We start from the raw sequence: 18,191 nt of genomic DNA, 5'->3' as shown, positions 1-18,191 counted from the left end.
AGGAGTTAATGGGTTCAAATCTAGCCTCAGACACTTCCTAGCTGTATGACCCTAGGCAAGTCACATAACCCCATTGCCTAGCCCTTACCACTCTTCTGCTTTGGAATGAGTCCACACAAGTTATAGTGAAAGGCAGAAAGTTACCTGTTAAAGGAAGATGAGTAGAATGTTCAAGGGCTTAATTTATCTATGACAGCTGCTTCTCTCTGCATAGATTTCTACATCCACGTACTTAACCCACATACATAGACCCAGATTCAGTCTTAAAGACTTATCAACATTTAATAGTTTGCTTTTTGGGTGGTAGGGTGGAGGGGGAGGTGTCAAATAATGTTGCAAGTATAGCCAGAACCAGATTAAAATGCACTGGGAAATATTTAGCAAAATAAATAAAAACACAACAGAACACAGAAAATGCCAATATGTGGCCTTCAGGGAGCCTTCCAAAAAGATTAGTGGCCCTGATTTCTATTTGTAGTGTAAAGCTTTTCTCACCAATGCAGATTGAAAACCTGTTTGTAATTTAGTCTTAAAAAACTGCATTGGAACAAGAAGAGGTCAAGGAACTGGATATAGCTCAAATGCAGAGATAATACTTGGACCCAGGTCTTCTTGACTCAAAGCCTGGCTCTCTAATCATTATGCCATATCTGTGTCTCATTGAGTTTAATCGCTTTAACTTATTAATTTCTGCCAATCTAATGGTTGTGAAATAGAACCTTACTGTTGTTTCAATATGAATTTCTGGGTAAGTTGATTCTCATTTTAAAAAGCCAGTTAAGTAAAAAATAACAAGTCCAAAAGGAATACAGGCCTGTGGGCTTTCATACTGAGATAGGCAGGATTCTACAAAGTGGCTAGGGAATTTTGAGGCGAAGATAATAGTTGTTTGAGTAATGGCAGCAATTGACACAAAGTAGGAAAAAACTATCTGTCCACATCCTCTTCAGGGGAGGTTCTTGGCAAAAGAATATTCCATTATTTTTTGAAATCAAGGTCAGGAACACAGCAGCTGCCCAGCTAGCACTCCACTCTACAGAGGTCATTGGTAACCTCAGCATCCTAGCCAGCCTCAGGCCTCAAGAAATTGGAGATTTCAAATCCAAGGGATTTCCAAATGACTTCATGACATACTTCCCTTTCAATTTTAACCAAATTGTTACATATAAGCCACAGAAGCACTTTTATTTTCAATGAGAACACCACCATGCACTCTAATATTTTTTATTTTGTTGGTTTGTTTTCCACTTCAGGTGATTTTAGTGGCGTAGGGTACTACTGGCAATAAAAAAAGGATCTTGTGATTCGGTTGTTTCCAACTCTCTCTTTCTTCATTTGGGATTGTCTTGGAAAAGAAACTGAAGCGTTTTGCCATTTCCTTCTGTAGCTCATTTGGCACATAAGGAACTGAGGCAAACGGGATTAAGTGACTTGCCCAGGATAGTAAGTGTCTAAAGTCAAATTTGAACTCAGAAGGTGACTTCTTAATTCTTGATTCCAAGCCCAGTGCTCTATCCACTTTACCACCTAGCTTGCAGCACAATTCACTCATCATTTATAGTCTTTGAAAGTTGTGTGTGGTACTATGAAAGGTTAAGTGTGGTATCCCAGGTCATAAAAATAATATTTGACTAAGGTAGACCTTGAACCTTAATCATCCTCATTTCAAGGCCCATCTTCCACTTGTTATTTCACATTGCCTTGGAGAAACTATTTCATTGTATCAGGGAAGTGAAGCATACAACCGCATGGCAATTGTTTCTAATCAAAATTGGCTTCCTGTCCATCAGGTTCCATTATTAATTGTCCTACTTTGCTTCCTGTTTAAAAAAAAAGTTAAAATGAGAGTGCTTAACTTTGGAGAGCACTTCTCTTGATTATTAATCCTCAGGGAATTCAGCCTGGAGATATTTTCAATTTCCCTTACTATAACTCTCTGCTGCTCCCAAAATAGCAATAAATGTAAATTCTAATAGGAGGATGATATGAAATAAAACAATCAGACACAAATATATCAAGGAGTTCTTTCCTGAATGTTTTCCCTAGTCACATTTATGTTAAAATGCTTCATAAACACAGAAAAAGAAGTTTGACTTAGTACTCTTTTAAAAAGCCATACAACTGCTTCTCCTGGAAGAATAGATGGATAGATAAAACAGACAGACAGACAGACAGACTTGCCCAAGTGTTTTTGAATAGTTTCTGTGGTTTTGATGGACAGTTTTTTTTTCTTTAGGACTCTTATTAGTAATTCTAATTTGTAAACTAAATGTCTACAATTATAATAAAGTTTTGTTTTGTTTTATTTTTCTATTGCCTCTCCACATCCCAAATAAGCAATTGTCCAGTTTCTGATAAAAAAGACCTTTCATGTAGAAAACTCACTTTCTGAGAAGGCAACCTATTCTTCTTTGAGATAGCTCTAATTATTAGGAAGTTCTTATATATAACCGAAATCTGGTTTCTTGTAACTTCTGCCCATTGGTCCTAAGTATTTGCCCTCTAGGGGCATGCAAAATTAGATTATTTAATACCTCATCCACACAAAAACCTTGCAAAGATTTTGTGAACACTGATTATGTTCCTCTTAAATTTTCTTTGCCAAACTAACCTCTACACCCTCCAGTTCTTCTAGATGAACTTATGTTTGTTCAACTTCTAGATGAACATATAGATGACACAGTTTCAGTTCCCTCACCTGTTATTTCTTCTCTTCCCCACAAAGCCTGTATAATGCTACCATATAAATTTACCATAGTTATAACACAAAAGTCTGTAGTGGTATTCAAGTTCAGATCTTACCACACCATAGATGTGGAACTAGAAGGGACCTGAGAGGTCATGTTCAACTCTTTCATTTTGCAGACCCAACCAGGGAGATCTTCTTGATTCCAATCAAGTCTAACATTCTATCCTCTTACACCATGTTGCCTCTCAGATGCTAGATAATCTCTTAGATGGGAGAGATGATGAAAAGGGAAAATTCAACGGAAGTGTACTACTGATGGGATTAGCTCAAATTAAAAGGGATTCAGTGAAACAGCATTGTAATAAAAGTAACAGTAACACATTTTCCCCTTAAAACCAGAGCCCTCTCCCACAAGGTTCTGCGTCATCAATAAGAGTGGAGAACCCTAGGGAAATAACCCGGCAGGCCACACACATAGGGGATCCTTCTGGTCCATTAGTCCATGTGGAGGGGCACCCACACAGAGAATTCATGGCCAAGGCAAACATGTGGAAGGAAGGGCAACTTAGCCTGCTGCATAAGCTCTCAGTGTCTTCTGGTGCTGTCATCTTGCTGATCCCATTGGACCTCTTCCCCACCATAGCATGGTATATTAGGCAATCCTTTTGGAGGACTTGTCACTACTTGGTAGTGATCTGTTTACTAGATATATGTTTCGAAAACTTCTCCCTGCAGCAAAATTCTAGGTTTCAGCTAGTCCTCAGAGGAGGGGCTATTTCCAAAGAGGAATGGCTTCTCTCACCATTTTTTGCCTTAGAGGCTTATTAGGCATTAGCTCTTTCAACGAGATAACCAGGTCATTCTCAGACCTCACAGTACTAGCCAGTACTCTGAGGTCAGGTCAGTCCTCAGAGTACTGGCAAAACCTAGTTATTTTATCTCCGTTAGGGCCTAGGGTTTTGGAATACAGAATAGCCAGTCCATTTGTAAAGTGCACAGACATTATGTACTCACCTGAGGCAACCTATATGCCTCAATCCTTTATCTTACTTGGTTCTTAAGTTCCCCTTTTACTTACATCAATTCTGGATCACCAACATTCAGACCTTCTCTCACTCTAGGAGCTCTTTCAAAAAACAGCCCAGGGTTCCAGGAGTCAGGGACTCTGTGGGTCTCCCATTTAAATGGGAGGGGAAAAAAGGGAAAGACAAAAACTAAAAGGAGAGCTGCAGCAAGGTATCACCCTCCACCTCAAACTCTGGTTTCCAAATTTCTTCCTGTTGTTATGTATATGGGACTGGCAACCAGGTATTAAGGATATGAAGCGATATTAGAAGTCTTAGTTTGACACCTAAGTTTGAACTGCTACTATTTCTCTGCAAACTATTGTGAAGGAGCCTAGAGAAGCATAGTGGATAGGGGTGGCTGTGATCAGACTCCTTTGGTATACTGAGTTTTGTGCTAGATATTAGAGAACAAATTTAAATAGATATGGCCCTTGCCTCCAAGAAGTCTAGTAAATCCTCAGAGATCTTGTTTCATAGATGTGAGATCGACTTCTCTATAATGTCTCAGAGACTTGCCCAAAAGCCAGTTAGGTGACCTGCCCAGAGTCAGTGTCAAAGGTACATTTGAATCCAGGTCCAGTACTCCAATCCCAATGCCCTATCCACTATCACACAAAAAGTGTCAGGCAAGGTGTGGGCGATTTGTGTTAAGAATTTACATTTATATAGTGCAGTGATGGGCAAACTTTTTAAAGAGGGGGGCAAAGGAAAGGAAATGCTCATCTGTTAGTCTATTTCTAAGGCAACTCTCTGGAAGTTTCATTGTATTGTATCCTACTCATTGTATTTGTCAGATTAGGAATAATGTTTGCAGCCCAATAGAACATTTTAGAGTCCCCCCCGCCCCAATCTGGCCCGTGGGCCCTAGTTTGGACATCACAGACAGTGCATTAGCATATAATGTTTATTTGATATATAGTTACTAAATGATATCTGAAGATAATACTAATTAGAATGATTGTGGAAATTTCTATTTCCTGATTACATGATGGGAAAAAACTGGGTGATTCTGATGTCCCTCCTATTAGAGATAAGCTCAAAAAACAATTTTCAACTATGTAAAGAAAGAGTCTGTGTTTAAAAAAAAAATCTAAAGAGGCAGAGGAGCAGTCCTAAAGGCTTCTGTAGTTTGCTCTCTGGTTAGCCTCAATTCCTCCCTTGTCCTATTTCAACAGTTCCCAGTCTGGGGAATGGAGGAAAGGGGTACATTTTCAGGGGCTAAAACTATTTTATTATACTAAGCCATTTTAATTTCTAATATGATAAATATGAATAGCTATAACCCATAGAAACAAAAACTTTAAGAATCTTTACCTTCCATCTTGAAATCAGTATTATGTATTGGTTCCAAGGCAGAAGATCAGTAAGACTAGGTAGTGAGGGTTAAGTGACTTGCCCAGGATCACACAGCTAGGAAATGGGACCTCCTTCTTTAGGTGTAGCTTTCAATCTACTGAGCCCCCTAGCTAGCTGTTCCTCCAATAACTTTTAAGAATATAAAATGGTCCTAAAACAAGTTTGAGAACCACTGTCTATTGCAATACTTTAATAAGGTAAAAATGAGGGAGACTGTAATTGGGAAGTTAGGGAATAAGAAAACAGGCACTTAGTCCTGTACTAATTACATTTTTATCAATGGCTTGGTATAGATGGCATACTTATCATATTTGCAAGTACAGATGCATAAAAAGGGGATAACTTCAGATGACAGGGTTATGATTCAAAACTATTTCAACAGGTTAAAACAGTACTTTGGATCAAGAGTAAAATTCTATCAAATTAAATGTAAGATCTTACATTTGGGTTAAACAGAAAAAACAAATACCCAAGTAGGTGGACACTAGTTTTTGTAGGTCCTATGAATTTTGGTGTACTATGGGCTGGCTCAAAATGAGATAACGTGATGTAGCAGTCAAAAAAACAAATCTTTTCAGACTATGCAATTAAAGGCATAGACTACATAATTAAAAACATAAAATATTTATTAAGCACTATGTACCAGGCACTATTTAATATGGTTGGGATACAAATACAAGCAATCAAAGGCTGTCCTTGATCTTAAAGAGATAACATTTTAGTGGAGAAAGACAATGCATAAAGGGAAACTACAAAGTAAAAGATTTGGAAGAGGTAGAGAGGGTTGCTGGGATGTGGCAAGGAAGCCTGGTTTCTGGCAAAATAAAGATGAAAGCTCACCTGGCAAAGCTGGAAGACCCAGGAACAGAGTCCAACATTGCAATGGGAGGTGGGCAAGTGATGAAGATGATGGCTAGGAAGCAAAGTGGAGGACTGGCTCCAGAACACAATGCAAAAGCTTATCAGAGCCACCAACAGGTCGAGTAAAAAGAACACTAGCTTGGGAGTCAGGAGATATGGGCTCAAATCAAAACACCAAAAATTACTAGCTATATAACCACTGGCAAGTCATTTAACTTCTGAGCCTATTATCTGTAAAATGGGAATAATACCTATAGTTTTATTTATTTATCCAGTTTCACTTTCCCAGTTTCAGTTACTCACCATCACCACCAAATCAAAGCTGGAGAGGGCCACTTATAGATTCTTCTGTTTTCAACTCCACTTGGGGGTGGGGTGGGCTTAGGGTTTTGTCTTTTTTTAGAGGTGGGGAGCCCACAGAGTGGATCCAGCCAAGAGGCAGGAACAGGGAGGGAGCACATATATATGGGGTCAGCAGGTATTTTGTTTATATCTACAGTTTCAACTATCCATGGTAGGTCTTGGAACATATAATCCGTGGACTCAGGGAATCTTACTGTACCTTACACATGATATGTTTATACACATTATGTATGTGTATATAGGCATACATACACATATATATCTACCTATGTGTATGTATGCATCTATGTGTAAACATGTCCAAATTTTTCCATAATACAGATAATAGCTGACATATTAAGTTTTACAAAGTGCTTTATATGATATGAAAACCTGGACAAGTAAAATCACACTTAACTCCTAGAGAGCAGAAATGATCCGTTTAATTAGTATACAGTACTGGAATTATTGATTAAATAAAAGCTAAGTTAAAAAGGTATATGACACTTATTTCAAGACATAGGTAACAAACACTAAGTTAAAATGATCACCTTAACTTTCAACCAACTGCTGTATGAAACCAAAATAAAGGGGCAGGCCTAATCTTTCATATGCAACTTCTTGTATTCATTGACAAGATAACAAAACTTTGTCTTGGACAAATGTCTTATAATAAAAAGCAACACATGAAAGAAATGGCTTGCTTCTTTAGTAAACAAGTGTTCCAAACTTTTGAAGGAATGTGCTTTTACAAACAAGTTTATTTTCTATATGTAAATGGAAACACAGTATAATTCTGACACCTAAAAACTGTTCATTAAACAAGATCTTAAAGTCAGATGAATTTTAAGATTAATTTTTCTTAAGTGCTTATCAAGTAGATAAGCAAACTAGAGTTCCACTTTAAAAGACAACTATATTTTCACTGGGCACTTAAAAATTACAATGTTAAAAATGAAAAAGCAGTTAAATGACTCAGGCAGTGAAGGCAGGGCTGGGAGGCCCCCTTCCTCACTCCCAAAAGTATATTTCAATAAAATGTATAATTATTTTGTCTTATGCAATGATAAAACTTACTGGGGGAGAAAGGGTACACATGAATATCACTAGGGTCTTTTAAATGTTAAAAAAAAAAAAAAAAAAAAACACCAAACCATACCCATGGAGAGATTTAATACTTCCTGAGTAATTTTTTGCCATATCAAACATGATTTCATGAAAATTCTTAATTTTTAGAATAAATCTACTGATGTATGTGAATACAGTGTAATTCAATTCAGGTAAACTCAAAGAAACTTTATAGAACTTAAATTTAAGTTCCATCAAAAGTTAAACCAATATGATTCATTCCCAATTTTTACAAGGATTCTTTTTTTGCTTGAATATTATTTGCAGTAAAATGGATCATCGAAAAGTAATATTTTCCAGTTTAATAACAAAATACAGATAGCTATTTTGGGCTATCGACTTTGATGTATTCTACCACACACACACACCAAAATAGGTTTTACTACGAAGACAATTGTGTTACACTACAAAAAGTTACAAATAATTAAAATATTTTCTTTATAATACAACCAAACTTTACAATCCACCCCTTTTCCTAAACTTACTACAACAATGATTAGGAGTTGTGGCACTTTCTTTTGCAAAAAAAACCTTTCCTCTTCATAAAACCCTGAGGTGAAAGGCTGTTAATATAATAAAACTGGAACCACTATTTTTTTTTCCTCTTTGTATTATACTGCAGGTAAGTTAAAAATTTTTAAAAAGGAAATGTAGCAACTTTCAGAGCTGTTTTCTACAGTTTTTCAAAGAAGTCATTTCCACATCAACAAAACCAAAAAAGGGCCTAGTCTGACCCATTTTTCTTTTAAAGTTCATCTTAAATACTTTAGTGCCGAGATGGGCGCCATTTTCCATCCCTACTGTTTTCTCTTCTGCTATCATAGTCATGGCTCCAACCGTCATGGATCCTATCTTCATAATAGGAATCATCTCTGTTTCCTCTATAATGATGGTCAGATCCATGATCCCCATAACGCTGCTCGCGACTATACAGCCTATCTGACTGGTAGGGATGGGAGTTCTGCCTGGTTTTTCTTTGTGACATTGGTGTATCTTGGCACCACTGGGAGCTTGAAGAGAGGTTAAATGAATGACCATGCTGCTGCCCTGAGGGTGTAAAACTAGGCTGATCCAAATGCTGAGGTACAAACTTTCCACTGAATGATCCCTGCTGCTGCCACAGAACATTGTTCATCTGAGGGGACAAAATTTTAAAGAAAGAAAAAAGATTAAATTTTAAAAGATACAATAAATCACTCATCACAATGAAATAACAAAACAAGTACAAAGTATCTGCCAAAATCAGGACACTAATGCATTGCTGGTGGAGTTCTGAATTAATCCAACCATTCTGGAAGGCAATTTGGAAACATGCACAAAGAGCTTTAAAAGACTGCATACCCTTTGTTCCAGCAATACCACTACTGGATTTGTACCCCAAAGAGATAATAATGAAAAATGTTTGTACAAAAATATTCATAGCTGAATTCTTTGTGGTAGCACAAAATTGGAAAATGAGGGCATGTTCCTCAATTGGGGAATGGCTGAACAAATTATGGTATCTGATGGTGATGAAATACTATTGTGCTTTAAGGAGTGAACTGGAAGACCTTCAAGAACTGATGCAAAGTGAATTAAGCAGAACCAAGAGAACATTGTACACTGAAAGTAAAACACTGTGGAACTATCCAATGTAATGGACTTTACTACTAGTAGCAATACAATAATCCAAGACATTCCTGAGGGACTTCTGAGAAGGAATGCTATCCACATTGAGAGAAAAAATTATGGGAACAGAAACACAAAATAAAAACTTATGGCTTGCTTATATGGCTATATGGTTTGGGGTTTCAGCTTTAAAAGATTGCTCTATGGCAAAAATAAATAAGGTGAAAATAAGTATCAAATGATAACATTTGTACAATGCAGTGGAGTTGCTGATTGGCTCTGGGAGGGGAAGAGAAGAGGGAAAGAAAATGAATCATGTAAACATGGGAAAATATTTTTTAAAATAAAATAAAAAATATTTTAAAATAATAACCTTTTTTTAAAAAAGTATCTGCCAAAACAGATTCCAGGTTATGGTCTTAATTGAAATAACTTATTTATTTAATAAATGTCTAGGTGACAACTATTTTGCAAGACATTGACAAAAATAAAAGGATGAATAAGATAGAACCTGTTCAAAAGGAGCTTATAAAATCTCAAAGGGGAGATAAGACATGTATATAAATATAATATATATATCTGAGTAGGCTAAATGTATAAAATAGGTTTAAAATGATTACCTTTTTTTTTTTTTTTTTTTTAGACCCTTGTACTTCGGTGTATTGTCTCATAGGTGGCAGAGTGGTAAGGGTGGGCAATGGGGGTCAAGTGACTTGCCCAGGATCACACAGCTGGGAAGTGGCTGAGGCCGGGTTTGAACCTAGGACCTCCTGTCTCTAGGCCTGACTCTCACTCCACTGAGCTACCCAGCTGCCCCTATGATTACTTTTTTACTGAAGAAATTAAAGAAGGAAGTGGCATTGATTATCAAATTTGTGTTTATGTCTTAGAGTGAAGCCATACTGTAAAGGAGACCATGCCAAGACAAAGAGCTTGGACTACAGGTAAAAGCACTATAAGCTGTGCTTTAAGACAATATGTCAACAATGTGCAAAGATGGGTTGACTATTGTCAGTTATACCTGCTTATTGCAAGTAGTATGATAAGATCATAAAAGCCAAAACTAGAGGGTTGGAAGGTAAAGAAAGGAATCGAAACAAGAATTATTTTGAAAGAAAAGTTGGCAGAATGTGATAAATGGTAGAAGGCAAGAAGTAGGAAAGAAGAAAAGGAACCCGAGCTTTCTAACTTGGGTGACAGAATTAACTTGGGTGACAGAATAAGACTCTTAAGAAAAACAGAAATGTAAGAAGGAAGTGGCAAAAAAGTTTTAGTTTGGACAAGTTATAGTTAATGATGAAAACTAATGGAAAATAACTGCAATTCTGCTCTTAAACCCTTGTAGATATATTGGTCTAAATGTTGAAATGGAATTTATTAAAGGTAACCAAAAAAAGTATGAATAACTCTCCAATTTATGGAAATGCTTGAATACAGTAATTCATGCTACAACTTGCGTATTAACAAAATCTAGATCACAAAAATAGCTTACCACAGCCTGTCTTTGAAGATTATCTGGAGATGAGAAAGACCTCTGTATCATTTGTGAAGCATTATATCCAGATGTCAAGTTATCCATATTCCTTTCATATCTACTCAAAAAAAGAATTCATCATTATATACAAAGGAGCAATATACACAGAATTTTGATTCTTGAGGCCTAACTCATTATTCTCAACCTTCCTATATCAGGTGATCTGTGATCTCAACATGATCTCCCACCAATGATGTAGATTATAACCTATGAACATCTTTTCATTTTGTTGTAACTCTTATGTCTTCTCATAAAAAGGGGAGAGGGGTATAATTAACCCAACATGCTCCGGGCCTTCCAGATTGAGAGGTTTTTTTTATAACTTTATATAGGTTGCCTACTGATCCTTCTTGCTATATGCAGTGCAAAACTTAAAATATATAAATAATAATCAAGTCATGGGCTCATGATAGAGATGGGTTAAGAATTTAAATAGCTGACATCCCCAAATATATCAACCAATTCTCTTTAAATACCCTTCTAAACAGCCCAATAAACATCAGAGAAAAGCACTAAACTAGTACATACTTACAAAAGGGCCACCTGGGACCTCTGACCTGCCCAAGACCCCAAGAAGAGTGGAGACTATGAATATTAAATTCATTTGCCATCTCCAGCATGGAACTAATCCTCTGAAACTCTAAGGCTAATAAACTTCCACCATCTATTACTCTCCCAATTGCCAATTACCCAGAATAAAAGCATCCCCTCCCCAATCCCTCCCTCCCAATAGCTCATTCCCAAACTTCTCAACCAGAACCTTCCCATGACCCACTGCTGTTCAGCTCACCCCTTTTACTATGCCCTCTAGAATTTCTGATCCAGAATTTAAAAACCTCTCTCCATTATGCACCTCTCCCTTACATGCTCTTTTTATCTTCTGGAATTCTGGGACCTGACTTCCTGCAAATAATACTGTAACACTATTTACCTTCTCTAGCAATGGCTTTACCTTCTCTCTCATATCATCATCTCTAGACACAGCTATCTTTTGAGCTCCTATTGCCATTTCTACATAACAATTTGTCATCATAATTCAGCAATGTTTCTTTCTTTAAAATGCACCTTACCCAAATGTATTGCTCAATTCTGTTCTCTACAGAATCCCAGACCATTCTCCTTTTTTCAAGTTTAGTGCCTAGTTCACGATCTTCTTCTCTTGCTTTTTTTAAACTAAGGGAATTTGAACTACATGTTAGTTTTCTCAAACACCCTGATCAACTAGTTCCTCAATCTCTTCAACTCCTACTACCTATTCTTTCCTTCTGCCTTGTCATATCCTCAATGTCACCATCAGAACTGAAAAACTCTGAAATTCCTTTTCACAACTTCCTGCCTTCCTATCTCTGCCTATGTCTTCTACCCCTCCTGAACATACTATCTTCACTAGGCTCTCTAATCCCTACACCCTTCAATATTTTCTTAGGCCATTACTCCTGATGATTTCACTTTGCTAACTTTGAAATACAGACCCTATAATTAACCAATTCAACTTTTCCCTGTCTTCCACTCTTGAATCTCTTACCCCCTTGTCTAATCTTCACTGATATCTAACCAACTCTAACCCTGAATTACATCCTGACACCCATCTCTAACCCAAATACTTAGGAGCTGCAAAGGGGAGTTTGAGGAAAAGCAACACAGCTTACTAAACCCACTACAAATTTATGTCAACTGATTTCAACTGGGCCCTTAGTGCTCTCCTTAAAGGTTATTTCAAACTGTCTTTTCAGTACAGACTATGATAAATGGTATTGGACTTGGAGTCAGGAAGCCAAATCCCTTTTCAGATATTTACTGTGACCCTGTGATTTAACTGTTCTATGATTTGGTTTCCTCATTATAAAATAAGAAGGGGAGTTGAAGTTATTTTGGGTAATTTCCAGATCTAAATCTAATCTTTTCTCTCTTCCCCCAAACCTCTTAACAGAGGACCCTGCATTATGCTTTAATAGGCAGTTAGGTAGTATTGTGCATAGTGATGGAGCTGGAGTCAGGAAGCCCACTTACTAACTATGTGAAACCTAGGTAAGTCACTTGACCTCTGCTTCAGTTTCCTTATCTATAAAATGAAGATGAGGCACCTACCTCCTAGGGTGGTCATGAGGATAAAATGATATATCTATAAAGCTTATAGTGCTATCATCATTATTATGAGACTAGAGAGCATATGCAATACACTTTTACCTTTCTTACATCTCATAATCCCTTGGCCTCATTCCCCATTCTCATTTTCTTTTCCTGAATTTCAATACAAAAAATAGCATTTCCAAAAAGGGAGCACAAAGGCTTGTGTACCAAAATACAAACCTCCAATTTGTACCACCCATTTTTTTAAAGTATGTCTGTCACTCCATATTTTACTTTCAAAATAGCCCTTCTGTTCCTTTTAGAACTTTTAGAAATGCTTCAATAGCCCTTTTTTTGTCATTCATTATGGAGCTACTCCCCCCATCAATCTCTCCCCTCCCAGTAAGAGAGAAGGGGGAAAAAACCCTTATAACAAGCAAAAACAGACAAGCCAAACAAATAAGCATAGGCTAGCAAACCAATGATCTCAATACAAAATCTTAAGGCCTTTTCTCAGTCCTTATCCTTCAGCACTCTGCAACATTTAATCCTGTTGATCCTCTCTCTCTCTCCTCCTCTGTATATTCTTTCTTCTCTGGGTTTTTTTGGATATTTATCCCTTGGCTTTCCTCATGTCTGATCACTTTTCAGCATCCTGTGCTGGATCATCTTTCATCTCAAACCTGTAAAGCTCTGTCCTGGGCCCTTTTCTTTCTCTCTACCCTCTCATGTAGTGTCCTTATAAGGTTCCCTAAGATTATTCATCTCAATGAAGATCTCTATAGATCAAGGCTTAGCTACTCTACTGAGCTTCAATCTCACATCACCAGAAGTCTACTGGACATTTCCAACTGAATGTCCTATATGTACTTCAAATTCAACAGGAATTATCCTATTTCTCCCCAAGCCTACTCCTCTTCCAAACTTCCCTATTTCTATTAGGGTGAAAAGTATTTTTCTAGTCCTAAGTTTTTTAGATATTTTTAACTTTGTAAAGTAATTTGACATAAGGAATATAGTTTGAGTTACTTGAAAATACTTTGTAATTTAAAAATAAATGCCTACTTTGGATTTATTATAGATTTAACCCAAGTTTACAACTTCAGCATTATTCATCCTAACTCTTCATTCTATCTCCAACCCTTCTCTCTAGTCAAAAAATCACTACCATAGTTCAGACTCTTTTAACATTTCTTCTTGCATGGACCACCTCTTATCTCTTCTCCAATTGCATTCTCCACAGTTGTCACAGTGATTTTCCTCAGGTGCAATTATGAGCTTGTCACTTACCTTTACAATAAACCCCAGTGATTTCCTATAGCCTCTAGGATAAAATGTAAACTCCTTTGTCTGGCAATCTTCATAACCTGGCCCCAACATACATGTCCTTAGTGGGTCTTTCTCTATTTTGAGAAACAGTGAAGCAGCAGCCAAACCAACCTCTATGCTGTTCCTCTCATGTAACTCTCTTCTTTTCTAGGCATGTGTGCTAAGCACCTTCTGAATTCTTGGGCTGACTCCCTTCATTCTCTCTTTACCTGCACCTCTTAAAACTTACTTTTGTCCAGATTCAGTTTTAGTCTCTTTTACATGAAGTCTTTCCAGATCTGCTTCTAACTCCTAGGGCCTTCCCTCCCAAAAGTAATTACATTCATGTGGTGTTTCCCCTGGTAAAATTTAAGTTTCTGAGGGTAGATATGGTCCCTTTTTTATTATTTAATATCCCTGGCACCCAGGACTTAGTAGGTACATAATAATAAATACTGGCTGATTTGATGCTTGTTGCAAGGTGCATATAAAGTACATATACATATATACATAAAGTACATATAAAGTACTTTTGCAAAACTTAGGAAACTTTATAAATACTGTTCCTAGACCTTCAAATTTTATCACACTAAATTTTCAGTAAAACACTTTTTAATATAAAACTTAATTAAGCATTAAGCATTTGATTCATATTATTGATGCCACCTGAAGAGATTTAATTCCTTAAAATATCAAACAGTTAATAAGGCAGTCTTGCAGTATTGATTCTAAGAGCAATATTCTAATAAGACCAATATTCCTTAACTTAAACCAATTCATCATTGAGCACCTTCTATGTGCAAGAAACTATGCTAGGTAGTGAGGAAGATATGAAGATGAATAAGACCTAGTTACTACTATTGTAATGTAGTGTTAATCGTGTGATGGCTACAAAAGAAAGTTCTGCGGGGCAAAACAAACAAACAAAAAAAAAAGAAAACCAATTTTATTAACCAGAACTGGTAGTTCTTACCTGCTAGAAGCTGAAGTGGACTGTGGTATGCTAGATGGACTTGCATTCCCAAGATTATGCTGGGAATATGATGAACTAACCTCCTGAGAAGCATGACTACTTCCTGAAGAAAACATATTTGAAATTTGTTTTTTTCCAAGGTCATCCAACTTCAAAAAGTTAAGTTTGGTATAACCTTAATATCTCAGACACTAGGAATAATTTGCATTTCAATATTCTACTCTACTGTTTCATCAAAATAAGAAATAGGTTAACAAAACAAAATATTACACACAACACTATTACCCAGTGGATAAAGATGCAATCAAAGTGCAATATTCCAATTGCCAAAGCAGACATAAGAGCAATTAACTGAAAGTTTTTCCTTACTAGCTCCAGCAATTATTATTTGTTAAGAAAAATTGTGGAAATAAACAAAACCCAGAAAGAGTTATTTCCTGAAGATGATTTTTTCCTTACAAATAAAAGACATGCAAGCACTTAAAGTTAAGAGAACTTAAATAAAAATCCAGATTTCTCAATAAAAGAGTTATACATGTTTTCCTAAACCAGCTGGTAGAAAAAGTAGCATGCAAAATACCAACATGAAATTGGGTGGCCTAAATGAGCAAATTACAAAGAAAAATGAACAATATGAAAAAGCAGTTCCAAGAGAATACATTTAAAGCTTCATATTGACTCAAGAATAAAAGGAAAAGAGCACATAAATCAATTTAGACATTATCACTGTCTTCACTGAAGCCCTAGTCTAAAATCTAACTGTGGATTAGAAATGAACAGGGATAACTGAAAACTGCCATGGGAATTAATTTTCCTCATTCAGAAAAAAAGAGTTAGACTAGACGCTCTCTGATATATCCTTTCCAGGTCTAACTCTGTGCAGATAATGACTTGCATGAGAGCTATAAACTGGAATGGGTTCAAATACAGGCAGGGAATTATATTACATCTAGACTGAAGGAGTTCTAAATGCCTAGATAATCTAAACTAGCTATGCAGAAGCTCATCGTCACAGGATGGCCACTTAAGAGAAACAGTATGAGTTATTAGAAGTATTAGTCAAAGATTAATTATTTAGTCTTTTTGACACTTCTTTGTTCCTGAGCATTCTTAGCTGAGGGATGGCTGGAAGAAGGGAAATTCTACTCTGTAGAAACATTTTTAAAGAAAATGACTAAACTGAGTTTTTAGGATTACAGATAACATTAATCATCTGTGTTGTCACTATCCCTCATTTCTTAGGAATTCTAAACTTCATTATTCTGAAGTTGAGATGAAATTTTTTTATCCTGCCTAAAAATAGATTCTTTAAAATTTAATAGATACCTGATCTGAACTGAATTTTGATGGGCCTTCCAAAAAGTTTTATTCCATTAAGTAGATTCATTCCATAAGGAACAGATTCTTCATGTTTGAAATTCACAAATGCAAACTGCTTTGGTTTACCATCTTTATCCTTTGGAATTTTAACTTTTATTACAGGACCTGCCTGCAAATAAAAAAATAAAATAAAATAAAATAAAGTTAAAGTTAAATGAAGCAAACTCTGAAAAATGTTCTGTTTGTAAAGAACAAAAATAAAGCAAATTTAAAAAATGGAACAAAATGCAAGTAACCACTTCTGGCAGGGCTTAAAAATATATAGCACATGCATTTCAATTTAGGGGAGAACCCATGATTATTACTATAAGAAAACAACTTATTTGGAGGGGCTCACACAGAAAAGCATAAATGCCTTTACTCCATTGTGTTGCTAACTATGGCAAGTACAACTTTCCTCTACAGAGGCTTAAATATCCAGTACTTCAAAGTAGTAAAAGGGGAAAAAATACCAAATTTAGTCAGAGTACCTAGTTTTGAATCCCAGCTTTGCTGCTTACTATCTGTGTGACTTAAGTCACCTAACTTCTCTGGGCCTCTTTCCTCATCCATAAAAATAAAGGTGTTGGGACTAGATAATATCCTTTCCAGCTTTTAGTCCATGACTCTTTGAACGCAAAGTATATTAATAATCCAGAGAAGGCAGTTAAGTGATATAATTTCAAAATTTAATCTTTACATTTGTGCTTCATAGCCTAAACTCTATCAGTAGGCTTCAGAACTGCAAAAGTGCATAGGTATAACTTCCCATTACTGGAAAAGGATTTTGAGTTGGTAATAATAACCTGCATCTAATGTGCCAATTTAAAATGGTTACAAATCAAGCCTGCTCACAACTCATATTATTACTCCCATTTTACAGATGAGGAAATGAAGTTAAGAGACTTGCCCACAATTGCATGGCTTAATAAGCACCTGAGTTAAAATCCAAACCTAGGCCTCTTAAGTCCAGTGCTTTCTTCTCACTCCACCACACACCTCTTCCAAGGTGCAAGCAAACCAAGTGAGAAGAGAAGCAGACCGAGAAAACTTTTCAAAAGTCAAATTTTCGTGGTAAGTTAGAAAGTCAATGACCAAAAAAAAAAAAAAAAAGCAGAGAGTAATGACCTCCAGGGGAAGATCTTTTTCACTAGGATCAAAGTTCGTGGTCCCTATAAACTCCTTAAAACAGCTGCTTTCGGCCAAACCAAGCCACCCCACTCCACCCCACACACACACCCGACACCTAGAGCAATACCCAAGAACTTCACTCCAGAAGAAGCTGCTTACTTCTTTCTGGCCCCAGGCCAAGCCACCCAGACCCCACCCCACCCCAGGTCAAAAGGCATCTAGTACGCACGCGCGAAGGCGGCGCCAGCAAAGACCGTTGGGCTGAGGCCTTCGCGAGTGAGAGGTGGGGAAAGCCAATGAGAAAGGGGAAAGAAGCTGATCCCACGCCTTTACCTGATGGAAAAGCTCGAAAAGCAGCTCCTCTGTCACTTTACTATCGAGGTTGCCCACAAAGAGAGTCCGATCCGCTTCGGCAGTGGCGGCGCCCATCTCCGCAGCCTCAGGCCCCACTGCTGGGATAAACTCACCGTCGCCGGGTGGACTGCGCACGCCCGGAAAGCTGGTCCTCCGGCTTTCCCCCTCCCGCTCCGACAAAGACCACGCCCCCTGTCTCCGACTGACATCGATGTACGTCAGGATGCGAGTGCGCATGCTCCCTAGGCGAACCTTTCCCTTACGGGAGATTCTCGAGGAACCGTCACTTTTAACCATGGCAACGTGGTCGGTTACAGAGGCCTAGCTAGGCGGCCTGGAGCCGAGAGCCGGTGGGAGGACGAGAGGGCGAAGCGACGCGAACAAGCCCTTTCCCAAGGAACACCGTAATTA

At 37.3% G+C, this 18,191-nt stretch overlaps 1 protein-coding gene across 4 annotated transcripts; it reads right to left on the bottom strand.

Moving 5' to 3' along the window:
• Positions 1-6,740: 6,740 nt before the first annotated feature.
• Positions 6,741-17,968, bottom strand: RBM7 (RNA binding motif protein 7). 4 transcript variants are annotated; one of them, XM_044669576.1, is made up of 5 exons: positions 17,760-17,968; positions 16,263-16,425; positions 14,937-15,039; positions 10,544-10,643; positions 6,741-8,578 (listed from the first exon to the last, which is right to left on the bottom strand). In XM_044669576.1, exons 1-5 carry the CDS (start codon positions 17,853-17,855, stop codon positions 8,210-8,212), a joined length of 831 nt encoding a protein of 276 aa, XP_044525511.1. In that variant the 5' UTR covers positions 17,856-17,968; the 3' UTR covers positions 6,741-8,209. The 4 variants fall into 4 exon arrangements, with proteins under 4 accessions (XP_044525511.1, XP_044525513.1, XP_044525514.1 ...); XM_044669578.1 differs by having other exon boundaries at positions 10,544-10,646; positions 17,760-17,934; XM_044669579.1 differs by having other exon boundaries at positions 10,544-10,634; positions 17,760-17,934.
• Between the last annotated feature and the right edge of the window lie 223 nt (positions 17,969-18,191).

This window comes from Gracilinanus agilis, chromosome 3 (genome assembly GCF_016433145.1).
Source record: "Gracilinanus agilis isolate LMUSP501 chromosome 3, AgileGrace, whole genome shotgun sequence".
NCBI lineage: Eukaryota > Metazoa > Chordata > Mammalia > Didelphimorphia > Didelphidae > Gracilinanus > Gracilinanus agilis.
The sequence above is the reverse complement of the archived record's forward strand: the minus strand, read 5'-3'. Positions and strand labels throughout refer to the sequence as shown.